The 25783-nt window shown below is 44.3% G+C and overlaps 1 protein-coding gene across 2 annotated transcripts in view; it reads left to right on the top strand.

The window, feature by feature from the left end:
- Window positions 1-25783, top strand: part of MEP1B (meprin A subunit beta) — a 318018-nt gene that overhangs the window by 263018 nt on the left and 29217 nt on the right. For both annotated transcript variants that reach the window (XM_086965693.1, XM_086965692.1), the window contains one exon: window positions 2065-2244. In XM_086965693.1, the coding sequence (XP_086821819.1) occupies window positions 2065-2244 (180 nt within the window). The remainder of the gene's footprint in view (window positions 1-2064; window positions 2245-25783) is intronic.

Raw genomic sequence — 25783 nt, forward strand, 5'->3', positions numbered from 1 at the left:
GAACTACCAAAGTGACTCCAAGTACTGGCTGACTGTTCTGTTATAGGGACATACCAAGCTCTAGAGACCTGCCTTGCTTCCAACTGGTTGTCAAAACTCAACTGGACCTGCCTTTCCCCTGGTGCTGGCCTTTGCTGGAGTGAGTCCTGATCCCAAGAGACACCCCCAGGTCCTGGACCCTTGGCTGACATCAGTGTGCTCTTCCTGAACCAACTGTGAGTTCCCTTAGAAGGGGCGCTGTGCGAAGCAACACAACTCAGGACCTTGCATCACACCACCTCGCAGCTCCTGATCGGTGGCCTCATCTGCACTGACATTGTGCAAGGCATCTAGACAGAGGACCTCACATCTCAGCACGCACAGCTCCTCATCGGTACTGACGCAGCACGACACATCGTTACACATCAAGGACATATGGTACAATTCTCAGTGGGACTAACCTGTTCCCTTTATCCTGCTGGTATTCCTATGCAATCAGCCCGAACGTGTGACTTTTTACCGATCCAAGGCGACCAGATAACCATAGTTGGTGCTTTGCGCTTCTTGGCACTATTTGTACCTAAGACTTTAAAATTGCATTTTTCCAGTTCTATTGATTAGATTTTAGTCATTTGGTGTCAAATAAGATATAACATTTTGCCTATTTTTCAAAATTGGTGTGGGTTTTTCTTGTGTTGTGTTTCCACTTTATTACTGTTTAGATGCTGCACAAATACTTTACACATTGCCTCTAAGTTAAACCTGACTGCTTTAGTGCCAAGCTACCGGAGGCTTAAGCACAGGCTAATTTAGTGACTATTTGTGGTTCACCCTGACAGGATTGTGGGTGTTGCTTGAGAAGGGTTCACAACCCCTCAACCATCAACCCAGTGGCATATTTACTAGAAAATGTCAGAGCACGGAGCTACTCCAAATTTGGCAGCGCCACGCTCCGACGTTTTCAAAAAGCAGTGATGCCCCGTATTTAATACAATACGGCTCACCCCTGCTTTTTTTCCTAGTGCTAGGGCTAAATTTAGCTGCCTAAAAAAGCATTTCTCATAGTGCACCATATTAACGCCTGCTTTTGCATGGCATTGGCTTTTGGTGCTGCCACAGATTTACACTTCCTTGTAAATCTGGGGCAGAGTCAAAAAGCAAAGGGTGTTGTGTTGGAACACCAACAGTAACACCCATTGCACACCCCTTTCACACTAAATGATGTGTACTAAGGGGCCGTATTTACAAGGCGGCATTAAGCCATAAAATGTGGCTTAACGCCACAGTGGAAGTTTGGAGAAAGGGATAACGCCACCAGAACGTCACTAAAAGTGACGTCCTGGTGGCGTTATCCCCTTGTACATATGCCCCCCAATTTCTGACAGAACTGATATTTACTTTGGTCATTCGATGAAGATATCTTACCCATTGTATGTAATGTCCATGAGATTATATTAAAAATAATAACATGTTCTACTCAGAAAAAAAAACAGAATATCTGACGGTAAACAGTCTTCATTTTTGTTGAAGTTTAAAATTTTTCAATCTAGTGATATTATCATGTGCTGTGCCTTTCTACTGCTTATTACACTTGATTTATTTTTTCCAATTTTGCTTATTTGCCATGATTAAAATCAGAGTGAAATTCAAACCAATGAAGAATTGCCCATGATTTGTTTTTCAAAACTCATTGCAAAGTAATTCAGGATTAGAGCCCTTCTCTTAGAGAGTGTTTGTAATTTTCTCATGCTTTGTATAATATTTAACGAGAACATTGTTCTAGCCTCTAACAAGGTACCCTAGATAGTAAAACTCTATACCATAGCACTTAACCAATCAGAGCCATTAGGATGTGTGTTGAACATTTAAGATAAAAGAGGTAGTTGGCCTTTAATGGCTCCATTATTATTAAGTATTGAGCACAATATGCAAGGATGACTGTCGTGCAGAATTGAATCTCTTTAATGATAAACCTATACAAGGAGTCACATTTTGTTCTTTGCAATAAATAATGTGTGCTAGGAATGTATAGTAATATAACGACTGCCATTTTTTGCGTACTGAAATATTTTTTTCTGTTTTTAGAGAGTGGTACATTTTTCTGGGACAAACCTGACACTGTGGGATCACCTCAAACGTTCCCCGATGGAACAACATATTTCAGGGGTCCTGGAAAAGGCACTTCTGCATTCATCACACATAGCAGAGTAAGAAGTAGAGACTTTATAAAAGGGGATGAGGCATTCATTCTTCTTTCTTTCGAAGGTAAGTGATGTTTTACATCAATTTCCTATGGCAGTAATTGTTTTCAGTAGCTCGTATTTTCTATGCATTTCTCACATCAGATCTCATGTAAGGACATTATGTACTATCTACAAGGCGTAGCCGTGCATCTCCCATACTGTGAGTTGCAGAAACATCGACCAATTAGGAAACGTGTCTGTAATAATGGTTGTAAAACAGACCCTAATGGTTTGTCTTTCTTACTTCGGCTGATTAGTATTATTAGGAACCATCATTTTTTAAAAGTAGTTATCTAGTGTCCAGAAAATACAAATATCCAAGTTTTATATTTTTCTCCAAACTGGTGTTCAGCCTACCTCGATGTACCCAAAATGTTGGCAAGATGTGAGAGGTGATGCACAGGGAGACTTGGTTCCTGATCTCAAGGGACGTCCAGAAACTGCAAATCTAGGCCCTACCTCAAGGAATTTTAGCATTGGGCAGCACAGTAAGGCACCTTGCTGAGTTGCCCTACACCAAAGTCAAAAGGCAGGAATCCACCATATTTATGCAATACGTTGTATTCTTGTCCTTTCTCCCCGTGCTAGCGCGGTTTCGGAAGCCTAGCGCCAATGTAGTAAAATAAACAGGAGTATAACCCATAGACCAAGTCAGGACTGGGTAGGTAAGATGCAACTAGAACACAGTGTCCTGAAAGGTGGGAGTCGATAGACAATTATAGATAGCATGCACATAGCATTACTTGAGTGGACAAGAAGGAGATTACTCGTTTTTTAGTCAAAAGATAGTTACTCATCTTTATATGGTTACATTAGTTCCAAGGTCGGACGTATACAGTTAAGAACAGCACTGCATAGATTGTAATGACAACCACGAGGAACTTGGTGCAGAAAACGTGTATAAAAAGTGCAAGTGGCGACGCAAGTGAAAAGTAAACAGCGTTGGTGGCGCACAGTGCATAAGGTGCAAACTATTTACAGTGAGTGGCTTAACGGCGCATGTGACAGTGTGATATCACAGTGGGCACAGTTGATTTAATTTGAATGTAGAGCCACAAGGAAGAGGTGCGCTTATTGATCAGGCTGTTAGGTCGATGGCGTTTCGATCCGGATTAGTTCGGATCATCATCAGGACTGGTTGTCTGAATGAAGGAGTGCTGGGAGGATCCTGGTTGAGTAGAATCCTTGCAACCAACAATTGGAGGGGATCTCTGGGCAACTTTAGGAGCCTCAGAATGAGTCGATTCTGGGCTGCGGGGAGGAGCTTGCTGGATACCTCAGCGCTCTCACCAGACGTAGGGATCAGCCGTGCTCTGTGTGCACTGAGTTAATCAGCGTGTCGCGGCGTTCACGAGTCAAGGCAGTTGTGAACGCTGCGACACTCTGATTAACTCAATCCGGATCGAAACGCCGTCGACCTAACAGCCTGTGTTCTAGTTGCATAGCGCCAATGTAGGCATCTTTGCACCATGGTGCAAGGATGCCTCCATTGCATGCACACTTGTTTTTGTGCATGACGGCACACCTTCCTGCATTAAAACAACCCTAAGAGGTGTTTTCCTCTTCCTATGTGTGCCAACCAATGCAGCACACATAGAAAGAGAAAAGAACAAGAAGAAATAAACATATTTCGCCTCATTATGCCTCAACTTGATAGGCTTACGGATTTGTGCTTCTTGAGGTCTGCATGATTTGGTAAATCTGGGGCAGTGTCAAAATTCATGGGTGTTGCGTGGAAAATCCACTGCAATGCCCATGGAACGCCTCCTGGGCGCAGAGTAAGGTGATGCAGCAATTTGTGCTGCGTTACCTCACTCAAGATTTATGAGGCTATGCAAAGCCTTTCTGTGGCTTCATAAATTGGATTAAAAGAATGGGAAAGCCATTCCTTATTAGCGATTAGCTATTACCGAATCGCAAATAAGGAATCAGTAGGAATCGCTAATAACATTGCGATTCCTACATGCATCCCGTTTTGCGAGTCTTTAATAGCGATTCCTTAAAATTCGCTATTAAGGACTCGCAAAACATAACTTTGATGCATCTGCCAGCTAAAGAATACAGAGCACTACCAAACAGCTCACTATATCCCGACCACTTTAAAGGTGGTGATGGGTGTTACACATTATTCTCTGCTTAATCAGCACAGCAGACTGAGTAGGAATCCTCTCTGCTTGAAGTAACAACTAAGTCATAAATTGTGTTAATAATATGGGAGGGGAGTGACCCCTATTCAATTGCTAAGCACAGTCTGCTTAAGGCACAGGTCTAAGAGAATCTCTGTTCAACCCAGGGTAACTACAACACAAGCTGCAGGCAATCCATAGAGAAGTGCATGTTGTGTTCAACTGGTCCCAACAGTGAAATGAAGTGAAGAACATACCACAATAAAATGTAGAAAATATAAGGAAACCTTAATGAGTAAAAAACACCAAGATCATGAATACAGTTTAAGGATTACAGCAAATTACTCCTAGAAAAAGTAAAGTAAAATGGTAAAACAACAGTTTGCAGTTGACAGATACCTTGGTTAATTTCAGAATAATAGTGATGTAGGAGAGGTCAGATACACCAAACAGGCCCTCCCTGTAAAAGAGTTTAAAGTTGGAAATTGTCTTTTAAATAGAAGTCAAAATATTTCAGTGGTGCAAGTAACAAGGCTGTAAAATCATCATCCAGCTCCATCTGAAGCTGTTGGTCTTCTTGTCAAAAGCTCCAGGAGGGACAAATCAGGATTTCACTCGTTAGACTTGGCATCTTTTGGCATGTTTCCCCTGAGTTTTTTCTTTCTGCCCTCCCGGTTTTGACTCTGTTTTTGCTGGTGTAGTGTTTCTGCGCACTTTTCGCACAGTTGATCAGTGGTAAAGTGCAAGTGCTCCTGTGGTAAACTATGTTATGGATTGGTGTTTCCATGATTGGCTGTTTGGTTTTCTTGTCTGCCCCTAGTAAAGTGCACTGAGTGTGCCAGGGCCTGGGAACCAAATGCTACGCGTGGGTAACCCGGAAAAGGTACCTCAGACTTGCCATTGCAGAGTCTGCGTGCAGTTTGTACCTGTCATGTCAATTTGCCCGGTGCACACACTGGCCAGTTCCTTACCTTCCTTTTCTTACATGTCAGGCACCCCTAAGGTAGGCCCAAAGTAACCCTGTGGGCAGGGTGCAGTGTATGTGAAAGGTAGGACATGCCCTGGTGTGTGTGGCATGTCCTGAAATTGAATTACAGCCCATTTCGTTTTTCACTATTGCAAGGCTACCTGTTCCACCCCCATAGGACAGAATGGGAAGTTTGTTTATTACATCTTATAAACATAACTGCCCTGGGAACTAGGTGGGAAAATAAAATGTTGTATGCCTGAACTCAGAATCTAACAATGCATCTTTTAGTAAGGGTGATTTTTACTTTCTGTGTCTGAAAATACCACTTTTAGGAAGTAGGTATTTTCTTGCTCAGTAATTCCATGTTCCTCTGCTGGAATGTGGATTGCCTGTCTGGGATTTGGACGACAGATACCTAGGAAGCAAGGGTGGCTCCCGATAGTCTAGGTAGGTCAGGGAAGGGCTGAATAGACCTGGGCTGCAATGGGGGAAGAGGGAGAAGATTTCCTTGCACCTCAAAGGGCCTGGTCTGCCTCTGACAATGCTGTCTCCACCCCTGGTGGGAAATCACACCAGAGAAGGCAGAACTGGTTCTGGCTGGGCACAGACACCCTCTGCTTAGATGATCAAAGGATTTTTGTAAGCAAATACTGGGGCCCAGACCCCTGAACTTTAGAGCACTTTTGGATCAAGAAGACTGCCAAGAAGAAGAGCTGGAGAAGCTGTGAGGGGGGACTACCACTTTGCTGTGTGCTTTGCTGTGTTAACCTACATTAGCTGCTTCTGTCTTGGGCAGTGAAAGGACTGGACTGAACTTTATGCAATCTACTTAAGTGAAAGGACTGGACTGTTCTTTGTGCAATCTACTTTTGTGAGTTTCTCCAAGGGCTTGAAGTAGAGCTTGCCCCCTTGTTCAAGAAGCCTCAGGAACAGCAAAGACTTCAAGCTCTTCTGCCCTCAGCACTGGGGACTGTCTGTTTTGTGCTGCGACAGAAGAAAAGCAACTTGACAACGTCTACGAAGCCACTACCGACTGCTTGTCCTGAAGGCACCGCAGCAATGCCACACCACGACCCTGGTCTCACCGACGATGCCTGTTGACACCGCCACCGAGCACCGGGACCAGTGGGCACCGCACTCCACACAGCCTTGCTTCACACTGAAGCCTGGGAACTGCAGAGAGCACTGCCACAACGCAACCCCAGTCTCACCTGCTGACGCCGCCACCGAGCCGCACTCCGCACCACCTGGCTTCACGACGACGCCTTGGCCTCCCCGACGCAGCCGCTCCATGCCAAAATTGATGCAGCTGCTTGCACCATGGTTCGAGGGCACCGCTCGTAAAGTTACACAACGCACCACCCTCATCCCGCACCGCAGCCTTGGCCTACCGATGCTGGCACCATCGATTCTCCTTCGTCAGCCGACAACATCGCTTCAGCAACGACGACGACACGGCTTACACCGTGACCTGCCAGCACCGTGACGAGCACCACCTTCACCTCGCACCGCGACCCTGGTCTCCCTGGAGACGCCACCTGACGCCGCCACCAAGCCGCGGCTCCCACAGCGACCTAAGGGCACCGCACTGCTGCACTTCACACAGCAGCATCCGACGTCCCCTGACACCAGCGCTCCTGATCCCAACAAAAAGGAGCTTGACCTGCAACGCGAGTGATTTCAAGTGTCTCAGCACCCTGCATCACTAACAGATACTGTTTACGGGTCTTCCCGACACCGTAGCTGGTCCGTGACGCCGCGACCAGCCTGAACTTCTAGGATTTGTTTGCTCTCGACGCCGTGATAGCCCCGGATGGAGCTATCGACATCAAGGAACTGTTTTTAAAGCGTATTTTGATAACTGTAGATTTTTAAGTACTGTATTGTGGATTCTTCTCATTTTTGGTCTGGTATATAAAAACATTGGCTATTTTTCTGAACTGGTGTGGTGTCCTTTTGTAGTGATTACACTGTATTACTGTTGGTTATGTGCAAATGCTTTACACACTGCCTGTAAGATAAGCCTGACTGCTTGTGCCAAGCTACCAAAGGGGTGAGCAGGGGTTATTTTAGGACTGTAATCCCTTATCTTGACTAGGAAGAAGGGTTTCTACTTTGACAAAGGTGCAAACCCTTGCCAACTAGAGACCCCCATTTCTAACAACTCCCACTAGGGATGCTTCACCAGTTGGATAGATTTTCCTTCTTCCTCAGTCCTGCGTTTTACCTTTAGGCTCAGTCACACGTTTTTGGAGGTCAAAATCCTGCAGCAGGTCAGACGGCTCTAAGAGGCCACAGGCCTTTACCACAAGATCCAAGCTGAACTTGATTTCAGTATGGCAAAATGTTCAGAGGGGAACAGTCCTGTTTTTTTGCCTGCCTAAATTGCAAGTGTTATGTGCAAACCTTAGCACCTTGTCCCAGTCCTCTGTAGGCAAAAATTATGACCAAATCAAACTTTTATCCAACTATTGCGAAAACTGTTTCTGGTCAGCTTGTTAGCCCCTAGCTCCTCAGGGTAGGCTTCCAGGAATCTGTTCTTTCTCTAGCCAGATTCCTTGCAATGTACAGTCCTCTGTCATCAGCTGGGCCCTGTTGGATTGGCAATCCTTCTGCTTTTTGTGTCTCTTAAGCAAGTAAATAGAAAGCTAGTCTCTTGACTCTTGGAGAGTAGTTCCGGTCTCTTGATGCCACCAGGAGAGGTAAGTCCTAGAGTGAGTCCTTGTTTTCCAGAAGCATTCATGAATCAGTAGTCCTCTATATTCCAGCAGGGCCGTCTTCTTCCTATGGAGTCTTCCCAGGTTCAGGAAAGTCCTTAGAAGCTGGAGGTTAAGGTACCAGACATATCGGGTGTACTCGTCGCCCAGTGATGTGAGAAATTCTACCACCCAACCTTAAATATTTCTCACAGTTTCCCCACTTCCTTTTGCAGCATCTCCTCTTTACCTTACTATAAAATTACCCAAGAACCCCTTTGCAAGATAGCACAACCCTTCTTCCATCAGACAGGCCTATTTTGAGCTCCTTTTTCATTTACCTATTTAGATGAGCTCTCCTCCCATCTCACGGGGTCCAAACTGTTCTCTCAACCATTGTGACTGCGCATGACTGTGTAGAATGGTTCTGTAAAAGAGCAGAAGAAGTCCTTCTTGAGATCTCCTATTTAAGAGATTGTGCTTAAGCTGACCCCTCTTTTGCTAACTGTCCACTCGTAGATAGCTAATCCTTGCTAAGTGGACAAGAGTTAACGCCTCTCTGTCCTTCCTGGGCTCAGTGAAAGGCCACTGTCTTCTGCGCTAAGACTATTAACTCTTCCAGCCGAAGCCATATAATCCAACTCCAGAGGAATGATGAGTGACAGAACTGGTTTTAAACCAGTTCTGACTCAGACAGCCAAGAGCACATTTTTGTAAAGTTACTTATCCACTCAAGTGTTTTAAAAAACTCTGAAAACCATCAAAGTAAATTTGTGAAATTAAGTAGGAAATAACTTTGAATACGCTTTATAGCAGTTTCTTAAGTGGAGATGTATAATACAAACTTTTAATCACATCTAGGCCTCTCTTAAAGAAAAACATGGATGAACCAACAGAGTGAAATAGCTTGTAGGTCTGGAGTCACTACGAGGGTACACTCGCCACTTTTATTATGGATTAGCCACCCTGCCACGTGAGCTTGTAAAGTACACTTTTGATTGGTTTTATTAATATATAAACACTATACTACATGGCAAAGACACTTTCCAATGCCATGTGTTACTGCAATGCCTTCTAACTGCAGGCCAGCCAGAGCACTGCTGTGCTGTGGGCAGCCATATACATTGGCCATATATATTATGGTATTATATCATTTGCATGGTTCTTACTATGCCTAGGTGGGGAGCTGAAGTTCTTACCCATAAGGACAGCAAGGTACAGGATTTAGGGTATATGACAACCTTCACCAACCTAAGCAAAAACTACACAATCTTTCAAGTACACTCTCACACCCTAAACCCCTCAAAGCAGACAAGCAACAGTTCAGTAGGCCCTTATAGTTCAAGTTCAAGTTCAGAAATTTGTATAGCGCACTACTCACCCAGAGGGTCTCAAGGCGCTTAGGGGAGGGTGCGCATTATGAGATTGTGTCCCAGAACCAAGCCAAACTGACACCCTACACGTGAGCGTGAGACAAAGCACTTGATTGGTTGGTGCCCCAAAAGCACAAGAGCGGAGTAGCCCGCCTCATTTTTCCCTACTGTTCCCAACCCTCCATGCAAGCCCAATAATTTTCTTCAAAGCCAGAGACACTTGCTTTTCTAATTTACATAAGGAGGTATTGTCCTGACCTTCTAGAATTTCTTCATAGACAATTTCTACATTTATTATTAGTAATGATTTTTTGTTTTACGTATTTATTGGAATTTTATCATTAATAGTACAGTGAGTGCATCGGACCATGCAATCCTTTTGACAACATCATTACGAGCATTAAGTGAGAGAGAGCCCCATATCCTTGTACACAAAGTGGTATCAATCAGGAGGTGCATGTTCCACAAAAGCAAAAAACTTTAAACTGTGAGCCAGGCTGATTGGAGAAGCTGAAAGAATAACATTCAATATGCAGTAGTGGCGCGTTGACCGCCTCTGATATCCACCAAGGTATGCTGGGTCCCGAGCCAGCCTTTTACCCACGGCATAATGTAGGTTTGTCACAGCTATGACCCACCTATGTAGGGAATGGGCGTAAGAGGGTTCGATACAGTCGGACTGGCTCCAATGAGCTATTACAGCATGCTAATGATCCGTCCAATGCGGTAGAAAGGCCTCTTGGTCCCTGAAGGGTGATTAATAGATCTTCCCAGTCTGCCACAATGGGCCGCCTCCACAGCCCATGCACTTTTTTCTTGTCAGAGTGCTGTGGCTTCGGCCTTTCCCCACTAAAGAGTAGCTGCTTGTCAGTGCTCCATCCTTCCAGTGCATAGCGATTAATCTACATACCATTAATAATGCCAGATCAATGAAGTGCTTCCAGACCCTCACGGGCCTTCGGCCCCTATAAAGGCCTTTCACACTGCTAGCCACACAGTTTAGGTTGGTACAGCCTGTCATTCTGGCAAGGGTGTCCGTAACCCCTAAACAAAGTTTGCCAGCCTGCTCCAGAACATGTGAAGGATGTCTGTTCTGGCCACAAGGCAGTGCTGGCAGTTTGGTGAAGCCTTAGGGCAGATTCTGTGGAGTTTGCCGGGGTGAGGTATGCCCTGTGCAGGATATTTTGTTGTATGTATTGGAAGCAGGCATTGTGGGAGACCTTCCGCGGATACAAAAGATTCTGTCCACTAGGCCCCACAATGTATCCAATTTGACTGCCATTTGCCTATGGGCCAAGAGGTGGCCTACCCGAAGGCCTGCATTGCCAACCATCTGATCAAATTGGATGAAGGGTCCATCCCGGAACATATCGCCCAGGGTACCCACACCTGCGGACTCTTAAAGCACCCTTCCCTTCCAGCCTATCTGCTCTCTGAAGTACCATATATATTATTTTTTTTCACACATATTATTTTAATGTTGCATATAGATATGGTAAGTCATTTGCATCTATGCATACAATTACAAGTTTACCTAATACATCACACGTAATCCTGTATTTCACACAGTTGGATCATACAAAGAAACATTTACAGTTATTACTGTGTATCAAATTATTACATCTATGCACCAGGAGTAACTTTTTAATGAGCAACGTGCTCAACTCCAGCCCTCCTTCCCCCCTTCGAAACAAATAAAAACTTGGCTAACGTGGTCTTGTTGTCAGATTCATGTGTTATATATGTGTGGGGTAATTGAGAAGGGGAAAGGGAGGGGGGCGGGAAGGGAAGGACTAGTGATCAATAAATCAGTGGTAATGAATCCACTGTCAGCCATTTCAATCAATGAGGTCGGATGTGTTAGGGTGGGTCCCAGTGTTCATTCCCTTTGATTAGCTATGGTAAACATTTTGAATTGTTCTAATAGATGGACCCATTCCATTCATATTATTTTTCCTAAGTCCTCTGTATTACTCACGCTGCAGCGCCTCTCGTTCTGTGGTTGTCCACCAGATGACTTCCTACCTCCATGCTCCCCTCCGCGGAGCTGAGTGGGATTTCCAGCATTGTGGGAGCAATCTTTTGGCCAATATTAGGGAAAGATCTGTAAAGCAGCGCAATACCACAGCTGGGGTTAGCACCATGAGGCATGCTTCGATAGAGGACCAAGAAAAGCTTTTGGATATTTGGGCTAGGCCCACAGTAACTTCACTACAATACCCTTGCAAAAAGGGACATGCCGAGAACATTTCATATGAGTGAAATCGGCATCGGACAGATGACATTGAGGACAATCTGCGGAAGCAGTCAGGTACATTTCCTGTATCTTATGTGATGTTAAGTATGCCCTGTGCAATATTAAGAGTTGTATGAATTTAAATCGGACATTATGAGAGACTCGTTTGGGATAATCTGGAACCACTACCCACTCCCTGTCCGTGAGCTACCTGGCTATGTCTCTGTTCCACTTCTGGCGGAGAGATACCAGTGGAACGTCCAAATGTTCCCTCAATCCCTGGTGCAACCATCTGACTAAGTGGCTTTCATGACCCATTGTGTGGAGTGCTTGTAATAATTGAAAGGTGGGGGGCTTTCGTTGCTCCACCAGCCAGTACCGGCGTACAAAATGTGTTATTGTGGCGTGAGTCAAAAACAGTGTATTAGGCACGGCATGGTTTCGCGCAAACTCAGCGTCTCTGAAGACCCATATGGAGCTCAAGTGAACCCCATTGGCATTCTGATGTGTGTCCGGCATGAAAGGCAGGGATCTCCCAATGCTATCATATGGCCTCCGCAGCAGGCCATTAGCAGGTGCGAGGAGAAGCAATTTTCACACCATTGATGCACTCTATACCCAGGAGCCAGTCCAGCTCCTCGTCAGCCAGCGGGTGGGCCACTGTAGTTCTACCACTAGGTAGTCGTGTTCAAAGTTCGGGGGTGGGGGGGCGAGCCCACCTCTCTCCACATGGAATTGTAATTTGGCCTGGGCTACCCTACACCTACCCTTGTGCCAAAGAAAACCACCAAGCATATTATGCAATGTACAGAAGGTGTTACAGGGATATTCACCGGTACGTTATGGAAATAGTACAATAGGTTCATGAGTATCACCATCTTTGAATGGCACACTCAGCCCTCCACCGAAAGTGGAAGTGAGCACCAGAATGCCTTTTAAGGACAGAGAAATCAACTGATTTTAAGAGGTTTCCTGGTAGATAAGATCTCGAGTGATGTGGTAAACATTACTGTCCAGGTAGCAGATAGTGTGGGGCTTCCAGCAAAGGGATTATGTGAACCCACCACAACTCCCTGCTGGGGACAATCTGGATAATTCACGTTTTCGACCAATTTATTCCTAGCCCCGAAGCAGATAAGGATGCAGCTAGGATAACTGCAATATTGGTGATGCCCAAACTTTCATCCTTAACATAGATTAGGATGTTACTGGCGTATAATGAGACTACATGCATTGTTTTGCCCATCAGTATGCCTCAGGCTTGACCTGCTTGCCTGAGCCTTGGTGCTAATAGCTCCATCGCCAGAGCAAACAGCAGGGGAGAGAGGGGATATACCTGTTGCATGCAACTAGTACCAGAAAGGGGGGCTAGTTATGTTGCCCTGTTTTCATCCTTACCGTGGGTTCTGTGTATAGGAGTTATGAAAATAACCATTGTGTCTAGCATCGCAAACATGTACCCCCACTCTACAATATTAAATGCTTTTTGTAGGTCTAATACCATACATGGCACAAAAGGTCAATGATTTGGAGCATACTCGAGTAGACTGTGAAGTCTGTGGATATTAAGCATTGTAGACGTATTGGTATTGACCCATTTTGATCTGAATGGACTAGGTTTGAGAGATGCTTGAGGAGTCACGCAGCTATAGTCTTACTGAATATTTTGTAATCACTGCCCAACGTTGACAGAAGCCTTTACGAGGATATCTCTAGGGGTTCACACCCAGGCTTTGAGACCAGCAGCGCCTCACGCAGGGTTGAGAGCAGCCACCCTGCAGTGAGGGTGGTGATGTATAGCTGCAATAGTTTAGTGATCAGTTACGCCTCATATGCTTTATATAATTCAATAGGCAGACCATCTAATCCCGATGTTTTACACTTGGGGTATTCCAAATCAGTTCTTGGAATTCCTTTTCCATTAAAGGGCAGTAAGATCTTCCCATTATGCTAGCTCACCAGCAGGGAGCAGAACTGATCTTAGATATTCTTGGATCAGGACGGGATGGCCCTAGGGGGTGTTATAGAGTGAGTGATAGTAGGTGGTAAACTCTGTATGTGTGTCAATGTAGCTATTGACAAGCAGTGTCAGGAATCTACAGACCGGGTCACTGTGGCGGTAATCGTCACGCTCCTCAGCATTCACACCAGCAATCAGCCTGGCTTGTCGCCCTCATCATGCACCCCAGCTTGATGTGCCCTGTAGTCAAGTCAGCGCTGCAACTCTACAAGTTGGGCATGCCGCTCTCTGTGTGAAGACAAAGTGGCCAGTCAGTCAGTCAGTCAAAAAGCTTTTATTATCGGTTAAAAACCATAAAAAGACATATTTACACATATACAAGTAAAATAGAAAAATTTACATTTCTAAAAGTCCTCAAGGGACACTAAGTCATACAAATGTTAAGAAGGGTAAAAATAGAACAGACGTCGTTGGCTCAATATACAATGCAATGAGACTCACGATGGGACACCCCAAACAGATTATTAATGAAAAGGCTCCCCACAACAGTCAACATACAATCCCAGGGGCAGTAGTTAATGATTTTGCATTTTTTTATATTGCACACCTGGAGTACCACATAGACAAGAGGAATCTTGCTGTTGCGAACATTGTTAAAGGTGTGGTATCAACTTTGAGAATTCTAAAAACCTCCCTATAGTCCCTTAAGCCAAAGTGGCTCCCACAGAGGGGTCATACCATGCAGTATTCTCAAGCGCACCCATCACTGTCTCCACTTGTGTCAAGTCGCGATAAAGGGCAGCTCTCACCCGCAACAGTGCATGCGCTGTCCCCGCATAACCATCTTTACCACCTTCCATTACACCAACTTACTGGTGAAGGGGGGGAGTGGGGGTGCCCCAGTTATACGCCAAGGAGAGGATATGGCAGTGCTAGTTCCTCCAATTCTGCTGGCAGAATAAAAAATTCTTCCCACCCCTGCCTGCAATATTGCCTTTATCAGCACTAGAAGGTGAAAGTAAGCTGAACTCCATCAGTCACGAAAAATTAAACTAGCCCCTATCACTTTAAGTTCAGCTGCAGTGTTTTGGGCTAGCCATTTGTATTCCTGGTTACATCACATTGGTCCCTCCGTTTGCAAAGATTTGAACCGCAGTATGCTTTACTCAACATTCGAAAACGAAAGTATGCTGAACCCTGCCAGCCTGGAAAAAAACAAACGACAGCAACTACTTTAATGCTGATTGCAATATCTCAATGGTGTACAACAAAATGTAATCACAAACACATCGTTGGATATCAATATCATAATACCAATATTGTGATGGCAAGATTATCATATGACAGAATATCACAAGTAAGTTTTTTTTAGGTGTTTAATATTGTTTAGTTTAATGTTTTTACTTAATGTAATAATTTGTCATTTGCTTTGGGAATATATTTAGTGAATGTGTTTTATTTTTTATTTTTTTTATTCATTGTTGGTTTGTTGGATTTGTAGCGGAATAGGTTGGAGGTAGGTACGTTTTTTTAAGCAATTGTTTATTTAATGTTTAACCTTTAGTTAGTTCATTTGTTTAATTATGTCAAGTCTGACTTGATAGATTTAATTCTTTTCAATGTTTCACATTATAGTAGTCGCAAATATTTGGCAATTTTCTAGCATATTTAGTTTTGTGATTCATTTCATGTTTTAGTATTATTATTTTTTTTTTGTGGGTTCTAACACTCTACGGTCCTGAAGTAGGCCACCTGAATCGTAAGAGTAATCCTTAGGCCGAAACATGTCGACTCCTCACTAGGTGCAGTGGACCAATTACCAATTCACTTACGCACCGCTTTTTCTTTTAATCATGTCCCTGTCCTGACCTCATAAAGTTTCTTCTTACAGTACAGGAGACATTCTTAATAACTAGTCACGCTTTATGACTGTGAACCACACAGACAGTCTCCCTCCTGGTGGAGGTTGGTGAATCACTTGGAGAACCGTACACTCAAGTGATCACGACCTGATGATGACACTATCTACCTGACCACACAAGCAGAGAAAACATATACCGCGCACTGTACTAGTGTGGTTGAGGGTCTCCGTTACAACACATGTGAGACTCTGGTCCCGCCAAACCATAGCAAACTCCAATGTCATTCCTGGAGCCAGCACTGGGTGGTGGCAGCCCCCAGGGCCATTTACCACTCCAAGAGGAGGGCACGTGGCCTCCCTCCCATCTTTGAAATAGCCCCGGGAAGGTGGTGGTCCCCAGGGCTTCAGCCTTCCCACACATTATTTTCAAGATAGCTCTGGGGAGTTAGTGATCACAGGGGCTTCATGGGGGGGCAGGAGCCCCCTCATGCCTAATTGTGTAAATAGCCCCAGGGAGATGGCGGACCCTAGTGCTGCGGGGGCCATGTAATCCACACTTCATGAACAGAATCTCAGGGAGGTAGCGTTCCTGGGGCTGTGAAGGGAGGGGGGGGTCACGTGGCCCCCTGCATTTAAGATAATTAGCCCCGGGGAGGCGGCAGTTAGCAGGGCTGAGTGGGGGTGCAGGAGTCCCCCCACACTTTCCTTATAAATTAAGCCCCTGGGAGGTGGCGCACTCCGTGCCATGCTGTGGCCCATGCCAACCCCCGCATCTTATTTTTCATTGCCCCCTGGAACTGGCCCATCCAGGGGATTAAAGAAAATGAAGCGCAGGAGCCCACGCTTCATTTAAAAAAAAGTTTTCATCCGATTCGCGGAACCACTGCGGATCGTGCCAAATAAATTTATTTTTAAATGCTTTATTTGGTCGTGGAGGTTGGCATTTGGCGTTGCAGCGCCGCAATTTAATTCATTTTTTTTCTTTCTTTACCTAACTCCGATCAGAGGTATGCTGGAGTTTACTACCCCCCACCCTGCCCATCCCCCGTCCAAACCTACTGCCCCACAGCACTCCCTTCAGTAGCCGCTACTGCAAAAAGGCATATGTCTTGTGATCCGCAGAATAGAAGGTATAGTCCCTGTCTCCTGGAGGATGCCAACACCATCAATCGGGCAAACCACAATGGAAGCTTGTCTTGAAGGTTGAGGACCACCAAACATCCCCCATGTGTGTATACATGTGCAAAGGAAGGAAGCTACCCAAATAAACCCCAACAATAAAAAAACAACAAAAGAGTATAGTTAGACATTCCAACAGAGGTGGAAACGTAGAAGTGGGGATGGCACGTTTAGTTGCATCCCTCAGCTAAACCCACATGAGCCCTGTCTTCTATAGTCTACCCATCATATCCAGGCCAACCTGTTGTCCCCCTAGATGAGGGGCCGTGTTTGCCATCCCGTCTCCAGACAGGGAGCGAAGCACTGCCGCACCACGGCAATGACCTTCGGGGGTAGACATATGGCTTGCCCTCGACCGACCCTGCCAAAGCAGACTGTCTTGAGCATTAGCAGATTGTGACCCCCTGCTGCACGGGTCAATGCCAAGGACCTTACAAACCTCTGCCAGCGATCAAAGTTGTTAAGTCTTACCCTCCAGATGGAAGATGAGGTGGAAGGGATGGCCCCAGGAGTAGGGAATGCTAGTATTCCACAAGTGGGCTGTGACTGGAAGAAAGTCTCTTCTTTTGTGTAAAGTGATTGTGGCCAAGTTCTGGTACAGATGGGGAATATGACCCTGAAACTGCAACGTCTGGACATCACGCAGTTTTCGCAGAATAGCTTATTTAATATTGAAGTCGTGGACACAGACCAGGATGTCAGCTGGAGGTTGCTACAAGGCTCGCGGGGGCCCTACTCGGTGGCACCTATTGAATATTTTTCTTCTTCCGCTGGGGAGCCCAAAACCAGGTGGACAGGGCCTGGACATACTCCTCCCGGTTAAAGCCTTCAGATGCAGTTGTAAACCCTGTATAAGAATGTTAATCCTCCTGGGCCTGTTTTCAAGGTTCTCTGCATGTGCTTGCAGGTCAATCTGCTGTTCTTGGAGATAGATTACTTCCTTCTGAAGACTCTCAATCTCCCCATCTTGAGGCACCATTCTCCAAGGCGGCCACCCATTCTCCTACCTTGTCTGTGTCGCTGCGTATGTCTATAAGATCAGAGGAGAGGTCCTTCTTCACCGCCTGAATGTCTTCATGTAGAGAGATAAATAAGGACTCCAAGACCTAGTAGGTAACAGGACTTTCAGAGGTTTCACCACTGCTCCAGGTCCTGGTTCTGCCAACCCCAATTTCACACTGGAGATCTCCCCAGAAGTCTTGAGGAGCATGTCCTGCAGGGTGCTGTCTTTTTTGGATTTAGTTCTATATCTAGAGAAGGCCGGGCCCAGGCCCTATGGAGGTCCCAGAGAGCCCCAGGTACCTGCCTTAGGAAAGAAGTAAATTCAGGGCCCTCAGATAGCAATCCAGCACTTCTCGGAATCCACTTACATCGGCGAAGTCTACATAGCAGATATAGGGACCCAGCTCTGCCTGCCCCGTGATTACCGCATACCCCGGCTCCTCAGTTGAGGGGGGGGGGTCAGGCTGGCCAGCAGTCACACTCCTTCAGATCCTTGAAATACCGCCCGAGGGTTGGACGGCCCACAACACCAAGCAACTCGCTACTTCAATGGGGCAGCATGGAAGCCCCGTTCTCACCCCAACAAGGGCCTGGGCCCGGCCACTCCACACTCAGGCCCACTGGGCTCAACCACCACCGGTCATGGGCGTGGGGCTGATAGGCCCAATCCACCTCAATCAGGGCCCACGGGAGGTCCAGGTTCATTGTCCTCTCACTCGAGGTCCATGCAGTGCCCTGTGTCCATGTGGCGCCACCGCCTCATGTTAATGTCCAAATGGAAGATAGGAGACTAGGCCCCAGGTGCAGGAATCTCATAAAGCCTCTGCCCGGCAGGCTCCACAGACCAGGGAGCGGGGGGTCCAGGCGCATGTCCAGTGAGCACTGTAGGGGATCACTACCCAGGGAAAGCCTCCTTCCAAGCACAGCCAGGCTCCAGAACCAGGGCCCCACCACTCAGTCTCCTGGAGGTATTGAGTGTCTCCTATGGGGCCCAAAGCCTACGGTACCAGCTCTCCGGTGCACAGGGGTCAGGGGCCAGCCAGCCACCATGGCCCGCCACTGCGACATCCTCTCACCTTCACTCACCAGCTGGCAGGACCACCACCCAGGCGTATGGGTCTTCAACTGGGTCTCCGTCATGGTCTACCACTCCTCCTCTTTGCCGGGCATGATGACCCAGAATCTGGCCTCACTCAAGCTAAGAGCCCCGGTGGGCCGAGTCTCCAAGGAAGGCTGTAGTGGAGGGCTGCACTTGCTACGCAGGCCACAGCACCACCAGCTTCAATCTCCGTGCGGTTGCCTCACCCCCTCTGGGAGTCACCAGTCTACTTTGGGCTCAGGACCGTACATGTGCGGTCCCGGTTTGCTCCGGTGGAGGTGCGATTGTGATGGATGGAGCTTGTTGGCAGTGCTTTGAGTACAGCGAGGATGGAGTGACAGAAAAGTACGCCCGCTCAAGCTGCCACCTTGGCCATGACCCCCTAAATTTTACTTTAATGGTGTTTGCTTGCTATTTATTTTCCATTTTTCATGTTTAAAAGTTTGGAGGACTTCTTATATCATTAGTTTTGAATTAAATTTTGTATTATGTCTGTTTTCAATTTTTATTTGTTTTGTCTTTTCAGATATGTTGTTTGTGATTTTATTATGTAGTACACTGTTATATTAGTTTAATGTTGTTACATATTTACTTTTTTGGAGTGATACAGATTTGAGCAATATATTTTTATAATTTAATTTCAATAATTTAATAACTATACTGTACATTTTATTTTTCATTTATTGTTTGAATTACATGTATATGTGTGATGTTTGAATAATTATAATCATTAGCAGTATTTTATTAAATAAATATATATATATATATATATATATATATATATATATATATATACACACACATATATTTTTAATGAATACATGTAGTTATTGTTTTAATATATTTTTACCTTTATTTTAAAGTAGTACATTTCCATTACTATATTTAAAACTTTTAAATTTACTTTTACACTTTTATATTAACCAATATTTTATACGTAATTTTAGATGAATATTTTTTTTAAACTCATTTTGTTACATTTAAATATATATACTTACCTATGTAATATTGATATTTTTGTCTACTATATATTTTTGCGCTTGATATGTATTGTAGTTTATATTGTAAACAGATGCACAGTGTAGCAGAAATATTTGTCCACAATATTTTTGCAGTGCAATATTTTTGACTTCGATATTATGTCATTGAAATGTTTATAATTATCCTTGCGGATCACCAGCAATCTGCCCCTATTGGCATTAGAAGATGAAAGCACGCAAAGCTATGGCACCAGCTACAATGGTCTTAAGGAGAAGTTATATAGGCCAGTTAGGTAGTTCCAACTCACAGTACATATTTTAGGGAGGAAGCACAGGCACTTAACTAATATTTATCAGAGGTAAAGGGCCCAGAGTTCTAAAGCTAGCAAAATAGATAGGAAAAAATGGGAGACCACAACAAAAAGAATACAGGAAAAAACAGGAATCTGGTTTTGCAAAGCAGAACGGAAGTGGACGGCCTTATGCTGCATCTCTTGATTCTTGTGTCTACAAGAAGGTTTGTTGGAAATGGGTGAGGTGAGGCTCACTCAGACACTTCTAGTTCCATTTATTATTATTGATATAAAAGATAACCTAGATGTCTCAAAGCATTGTTTTCCAATATGCATTACTATGCAAACTACCTCAGTAAGCAAGGCTTCAATCAGTTGCCACTCCACAAGCTTCAGAACAGTCCCTAAGGCTACTAGGGGTTTCACCATTGAAAGAAGTGAGTAGGATATATCTCGCTGCCCCTGATGCCTCAGTAAGAACCGAGAAACACCTAGTACTATCAGGGCAATGAGAGAGCCCCCTTTTCCAGCAGGTCTGTTGAGGGTGGACTCAATGGCCTCAGGGAGAGGAGGCCTTGGAAGGTGAGAAGCTGGGCAGAAATGTCAGGGTCACTATCTCAGAACTACTTGTAGACATTAAGGCCAGCTCTCCTGCTCTTCCGAATGCTAATCAGGCTGCAGGAATACTATACTCATGGGGTGATAGACTACATTGTATTAGATCTCCATAATAAATATGACCATGCTAAATGGGTATGGGGAGTATAAAATTCACTGGAACACCCCTATGTTTTCCTCACAAACCCTCTGTTCTATCTATCCAAAATAATTTAAGCAGGGCTCCTTCACTGATTTATGTCCTTATTTAGGGTATTGGGAATGGAATATTCAGTGGTCATCATAATTATCAATATTCTTTATTTTCCTTAACTAAATAGCACAGAAGGCATATTAAATACAAATTTACAATACATGTGTATAAGGAATACGCCTTCCTACCACCTTAGTACCCACAAAGCCATGTTAGACTAGCTATAGTGTCTCAGTCATTCTCCTACACACTCACCGAGAAGCAAACGATTAGACACCCCAGATCACAACACTCCTGCGGTAAAAAGACACCTTTTCACTCATACTCTTCCTACCTACCTAACTAGTGTGCTCTTACATGCAGTACACGTGACACAACAAGCAGAAAAATGCATAACACGAATATAGTTAGCATTGCAGCTAGTCCATACATCATACAGGGAGATGTCATCGTATAAAGACAATGGAGAAAGGCCTATAGTGCCTAACCTCCCTCTCCTTGGTAAGAAGAAGTAATATTATAGAATAGAACATCTCTGGACTTTGTCAGCAGACCCCATACCTTAGACTATAGATGGTATTTCTACATTGTAGGTGCGTGTTGCTCTTCTCCCTGACAAGGTCCCTCTCCAAGTGTGTGTTACCTAAACATGTATCCCATAATATCACAGTGCTAGTCTCAAGCAGCAACTGCAGTAGTACAGTTCTCATGTGAAAGGCATAAACAGAGACTTGCAAAAATAAAGCAACATAGTAATGTGCGCAAAAGTAGCATCATGGCTTCAGGGCTGCAGGGTTTATGCTAACTTAGTGATGTTGACAATGTACCTATCGGCCACGTGATAGTAAAAAAGTGCAAATAAATATATTGATATGGTATTAAAGTTCCATTAAAAAACTTCCATAAAATACTCCCAGAGATGATGTGAAATAGGGGGGCAAGTATATTTATTGCCATAATTGACAATCAATGTGTGCCCCATTCTATCTTCAGTCTTATGGTCGGGATCTCCTGCTCTTCAGAGAGGACCAAAAGAATGTTTGCTAGACAAAAACATGTTAAAGGGTCGTTCAGCATTTGCATCAAATATAGAGCTGGACGACATTGTCTGAAATTGTATTTGCAAATAAGAGGGAGAATATATCTTTTCCTTTGCACATGGTATAAATTACTGAAAAATGTAAAATGTGGGTCTGCTTGAGGGGATGGGCCATTGCTGGGACAAGCTGGAAGGTCATCTATAATATGGATGTTAGTGGGGCGACCTAACATCAGCGGGATATCATTTATCGGAATCTCACTAGGATGTATCAGTGTTGGAAATTTGTGACAAAATATAAATAGGAGAGTATATCTGTTGGTAATGTGGGGGCCCCTGTAGGTTTGTTACAATTAGACTCCATTCTTTCTCTTGCCATTTTTAGAAAAGAAAATGTGCTTTATTTTTGCCAACGATATTGTAGCAAAGCAATGTGGGTTCTCAAATAACTCCCACAGTCCCATGGATCTCAGGGTGTACCTGATGTATTGTAGCCACTTGAGCTTGTGTACTTGGTTGCGTTTCAGACAATCCTTCAGAATATTCTGGGTAAGTTTAACTATCTCCCTTCTCCAAACTGAATGCCACAAGAGGATCGGTTCCTTATTGATGTAGGCTGTGATATATGCTATGCCCAGCTCAGGGTGGCAATTAGAATTAGAACAGCTTCGGGTAATGGGCTAGTAGCATCTTAAGAAAACCATCCTCCTTTTGTTGGAGGGAAGCTATGTCCACCGTTCCCTATACTCCAGCCCCATATTTGGCAACCTAGTCGGATTGGGCCAGATACACCTTTTTTATTGCCTCCACCGGTTTAGAACCTTATTTCGTAGTAAACCTAAAGGTGGCCACAATGCTTTTTTCCAGTTAGAGCACTGTGTTGCCTACCATATTGGTCCATGTATTCTTTCTGTAAAATCCCTGCATAAGAAAAAGTATCTACCATCTCCATCGTGTTACCCTCTATATAAAATGTTGCAGGTTTGTTAGGTCTTGCCCCAGCCACAAATACAAAAGATGCATATTCATTTACACCAACATCTACATTTTTCATAAATTTTGTGTACTCCATTCTGGGTTTCTGCAATGCTATTCCTGTGCGGGCTATTAGCACTGAATCGCCTGCATAGAGGAGCAGTGGGAACAAGGGTTGAATTTGCTAAGAGATCATCTTTTGTGGACTCAGACAGAGCTGCTTCCACACCATTGGTGTAAATAGAGAACAGGAAGTCCGTGAGTACGCACCCCTGACTGACCCCATACTGAATAGAAAATTTATTTTGTACATTCCCATTCCTGCCATACCAAACACAGACAGTCGCTTGTGAGTACAACTGTCGTATACATTTTATTATAGTGTCATCTATTCCCAGGCCTTCAATGACTGACCATAACTTGGAGTGAGATACACAGTCAAAAGCGAATGATAGGTCCAAGAACGCCATATAAACCGGACCCTTCTTAGATGTTGTGTATTTTGAAATAATCAGACTCAGATTCAGACATTGGTCCAATGTCCCTTTCCCTTTTTTTAAAAACCCGTCCTGCGAGGGTATTGGTATGTCCCTTTCCCGGGCACAGCCCTCCAATCTATTCAGTAAAAGTTGACACATCAGCTTTGCTATACTGTTCAATAAGGAGATAGGCCTGTAATTTTGGGGCAGGGCCTTGTTGCCTTTTTTTTTATAGATAGTGATTATTACTGATTTTTCCAGGAGAGAGGGGTCCCCATTTTGGATATGAATAGCGGTTTGGAGGACTTTATGCACTTTAGATTCCCCCTCGTGGGAACGAATAGTGGATAGGATTAATTTCCCCGCAGAGCATAATTGTACAAAATAAACCCTCGACCCTATATAGGACTTTACAATTAGACGCGACTGAGGGATAAAGAAGTCTGGACCCCAGCCAGACAGTTTTGATATTAAAAGTAGGACAGAGTGGAGAAAAATAACGCTCTTTGATAAAATCAATGATTGATTATGTGTATGATGATTTAATATGAGGAATTGCCAGGACTGAAATTACAACATAATTGGAAATATATATATGGTGTATAGTCAATGTTTTGTGTATATAGATGTTGCATGTAAATTGATACGTCTTAAATGTTTTGTATGATTTGAAACTAGGAGAGGTGAACAGAAATGTTTTTGAAATGAAGGTGAATACCAATATATATATATATATATATAAAAAAAGTTACAAATAATGGAGAAAGTATGTGTTTAAAAGCCCAAAGTCAATAAAAGGGACTATTGTGGCAAAAAGAAAGAGTGTTATCCATGGTGTCAGAGGTATTGTTGTTGATAAAATATTATGAAATTCAGAACATTAGTCAATACTGGCACCCAAAGATTTTTTGATTATCTCGGGAAAAAAACATTCGGTCCAGGGGCTTTGGTAGTGCTACACTAATCCAACCCATGTCAAACCTATGTCAAGTCAAAGACCATATCACTCCCTTGGTCAACCTGTGGGGTACCAGGTTGGGGCACCATGCTGTCGGCTTACACCCCAAAAATTCTGACAAAATGGGTCACCCAGCCCTCCTCACTTAGATGTAATGCTAGGTTGGGTCACTTTTGTCTTTGAAGAATGAAGCATTGATTGTGCTTCAAAAGTCCTTGCTGTTTGTTGAGACTGTGCCTGGAGTAATTTGTCTCATTCCTCCTCATGTAATACTCGGTCATTATATGACAGGCATACCATCCGCCATATTGCAAGTGCCATAGGCTATAATCAGGGCCGGTCTGACCGTAGCGGGCACGGGGCGTTTCCCCGGTGGGCTGCTAAGGTGAGGGGCGATTATGGGCCCCTGGGGCCGTTTTTGCTACAGGGCCGTTTTTGCAGCATAGCTGCAAAATCGTCCCTGTAACAAAATTGGCTGAAACCGGCCCTGGCAAACAGCTTGGCCGCTCGCAGGGGGGCCCGCCAAGCTCTTTGCCAGGGCCAGTTTTGGTTCCCAGTCGGGCCCTGGCTATAAAGCACTTTTAAGACGTGGCCGGGACATCTGCTACATTTGTGGCTGACTCTATCCCGGGGCTTAAAGTGGTCTGGGTCCCTGCAGGTCTAGGACCCAGTAGCAATTGAAAATTTACATTAAAACGGGACGCTTTTGGGCCCTATATTTTGCCTTTAAGTTTACTGGTAAAACAGTGATCCAATTGCTGAACAACGAATTTAGTTCCAGTTTACATTTCACGTTTTACTTAATCTTGCATAGTATAAGCTATTTCCAGGATGTTGTGTTTATTTTATTTTTGTGTGTAGCATATTACTCTTTCATAGTTTATAGTTTCAACTGATTAGCCTCCAGGTGTTTCATAACTGTAGTTGAAAACGGGCCACGATTGAGAGCTCTGGAGTTTAGGCTGAAGGCAGCTTCTCACAGTGCCTGTCAGTGGGTCATAAAAGTGTGCAGAATACATGGTCATCCAATAATTGGCTTCCCTGCAGAGAACATAGAGCAATGGTCATGTATTCCAGTTGCAATTGTAATTATGTGCAAAAGCACATGAACCGAGGTCTAACTATTGGCAGCGTGAAAGCTAAAGAAGATGTTGTGCTTACACATGAGTGGGTGTATTTTGTGTTTGGAGGGAGGTGTAGTGAAGGTTTGCATCTAAGTGCATTCATTAGTGAGTGAAAATAGGATGCGGAAGTCAGTACTTTGAATGGACAGTACTGTCATGTAATAAATTCCTGCAATTCTTTATTTTAAAAAGGATAGTGCCTGCACTTCTCAGAAGAAGTGCAATACTTCTAAATGGAGATTACTCGTACTTCTCAGATGCAAAAACGTACTCTAATTTAGGGTACCTGTAATTACATTTTACCATTGCAAGCACTGGCTGGAGAGGAAAGAGATTAGGTGTGACATATATAGATGGGTGAGATGTTGAGAGAAAAGGGGAGTACATGTAAAACCGCGTG

The sequence above is a fragment of the Lissotriton vulgaris genome, chromosome 4_1 (genome assembly GCF_964263255.1).
Source record: "Lissotriton vulgaris chromosome 4_1, aLisVul1.2, whole genome shotgun sequence".
Taxonomy (NCBI): domain Eukaryota; kingdom Metazoa; phylum Chordata; class Amphibia; order Caudata; family Salamandridae; genus Lissotriton; species Lissotriton vulgaris.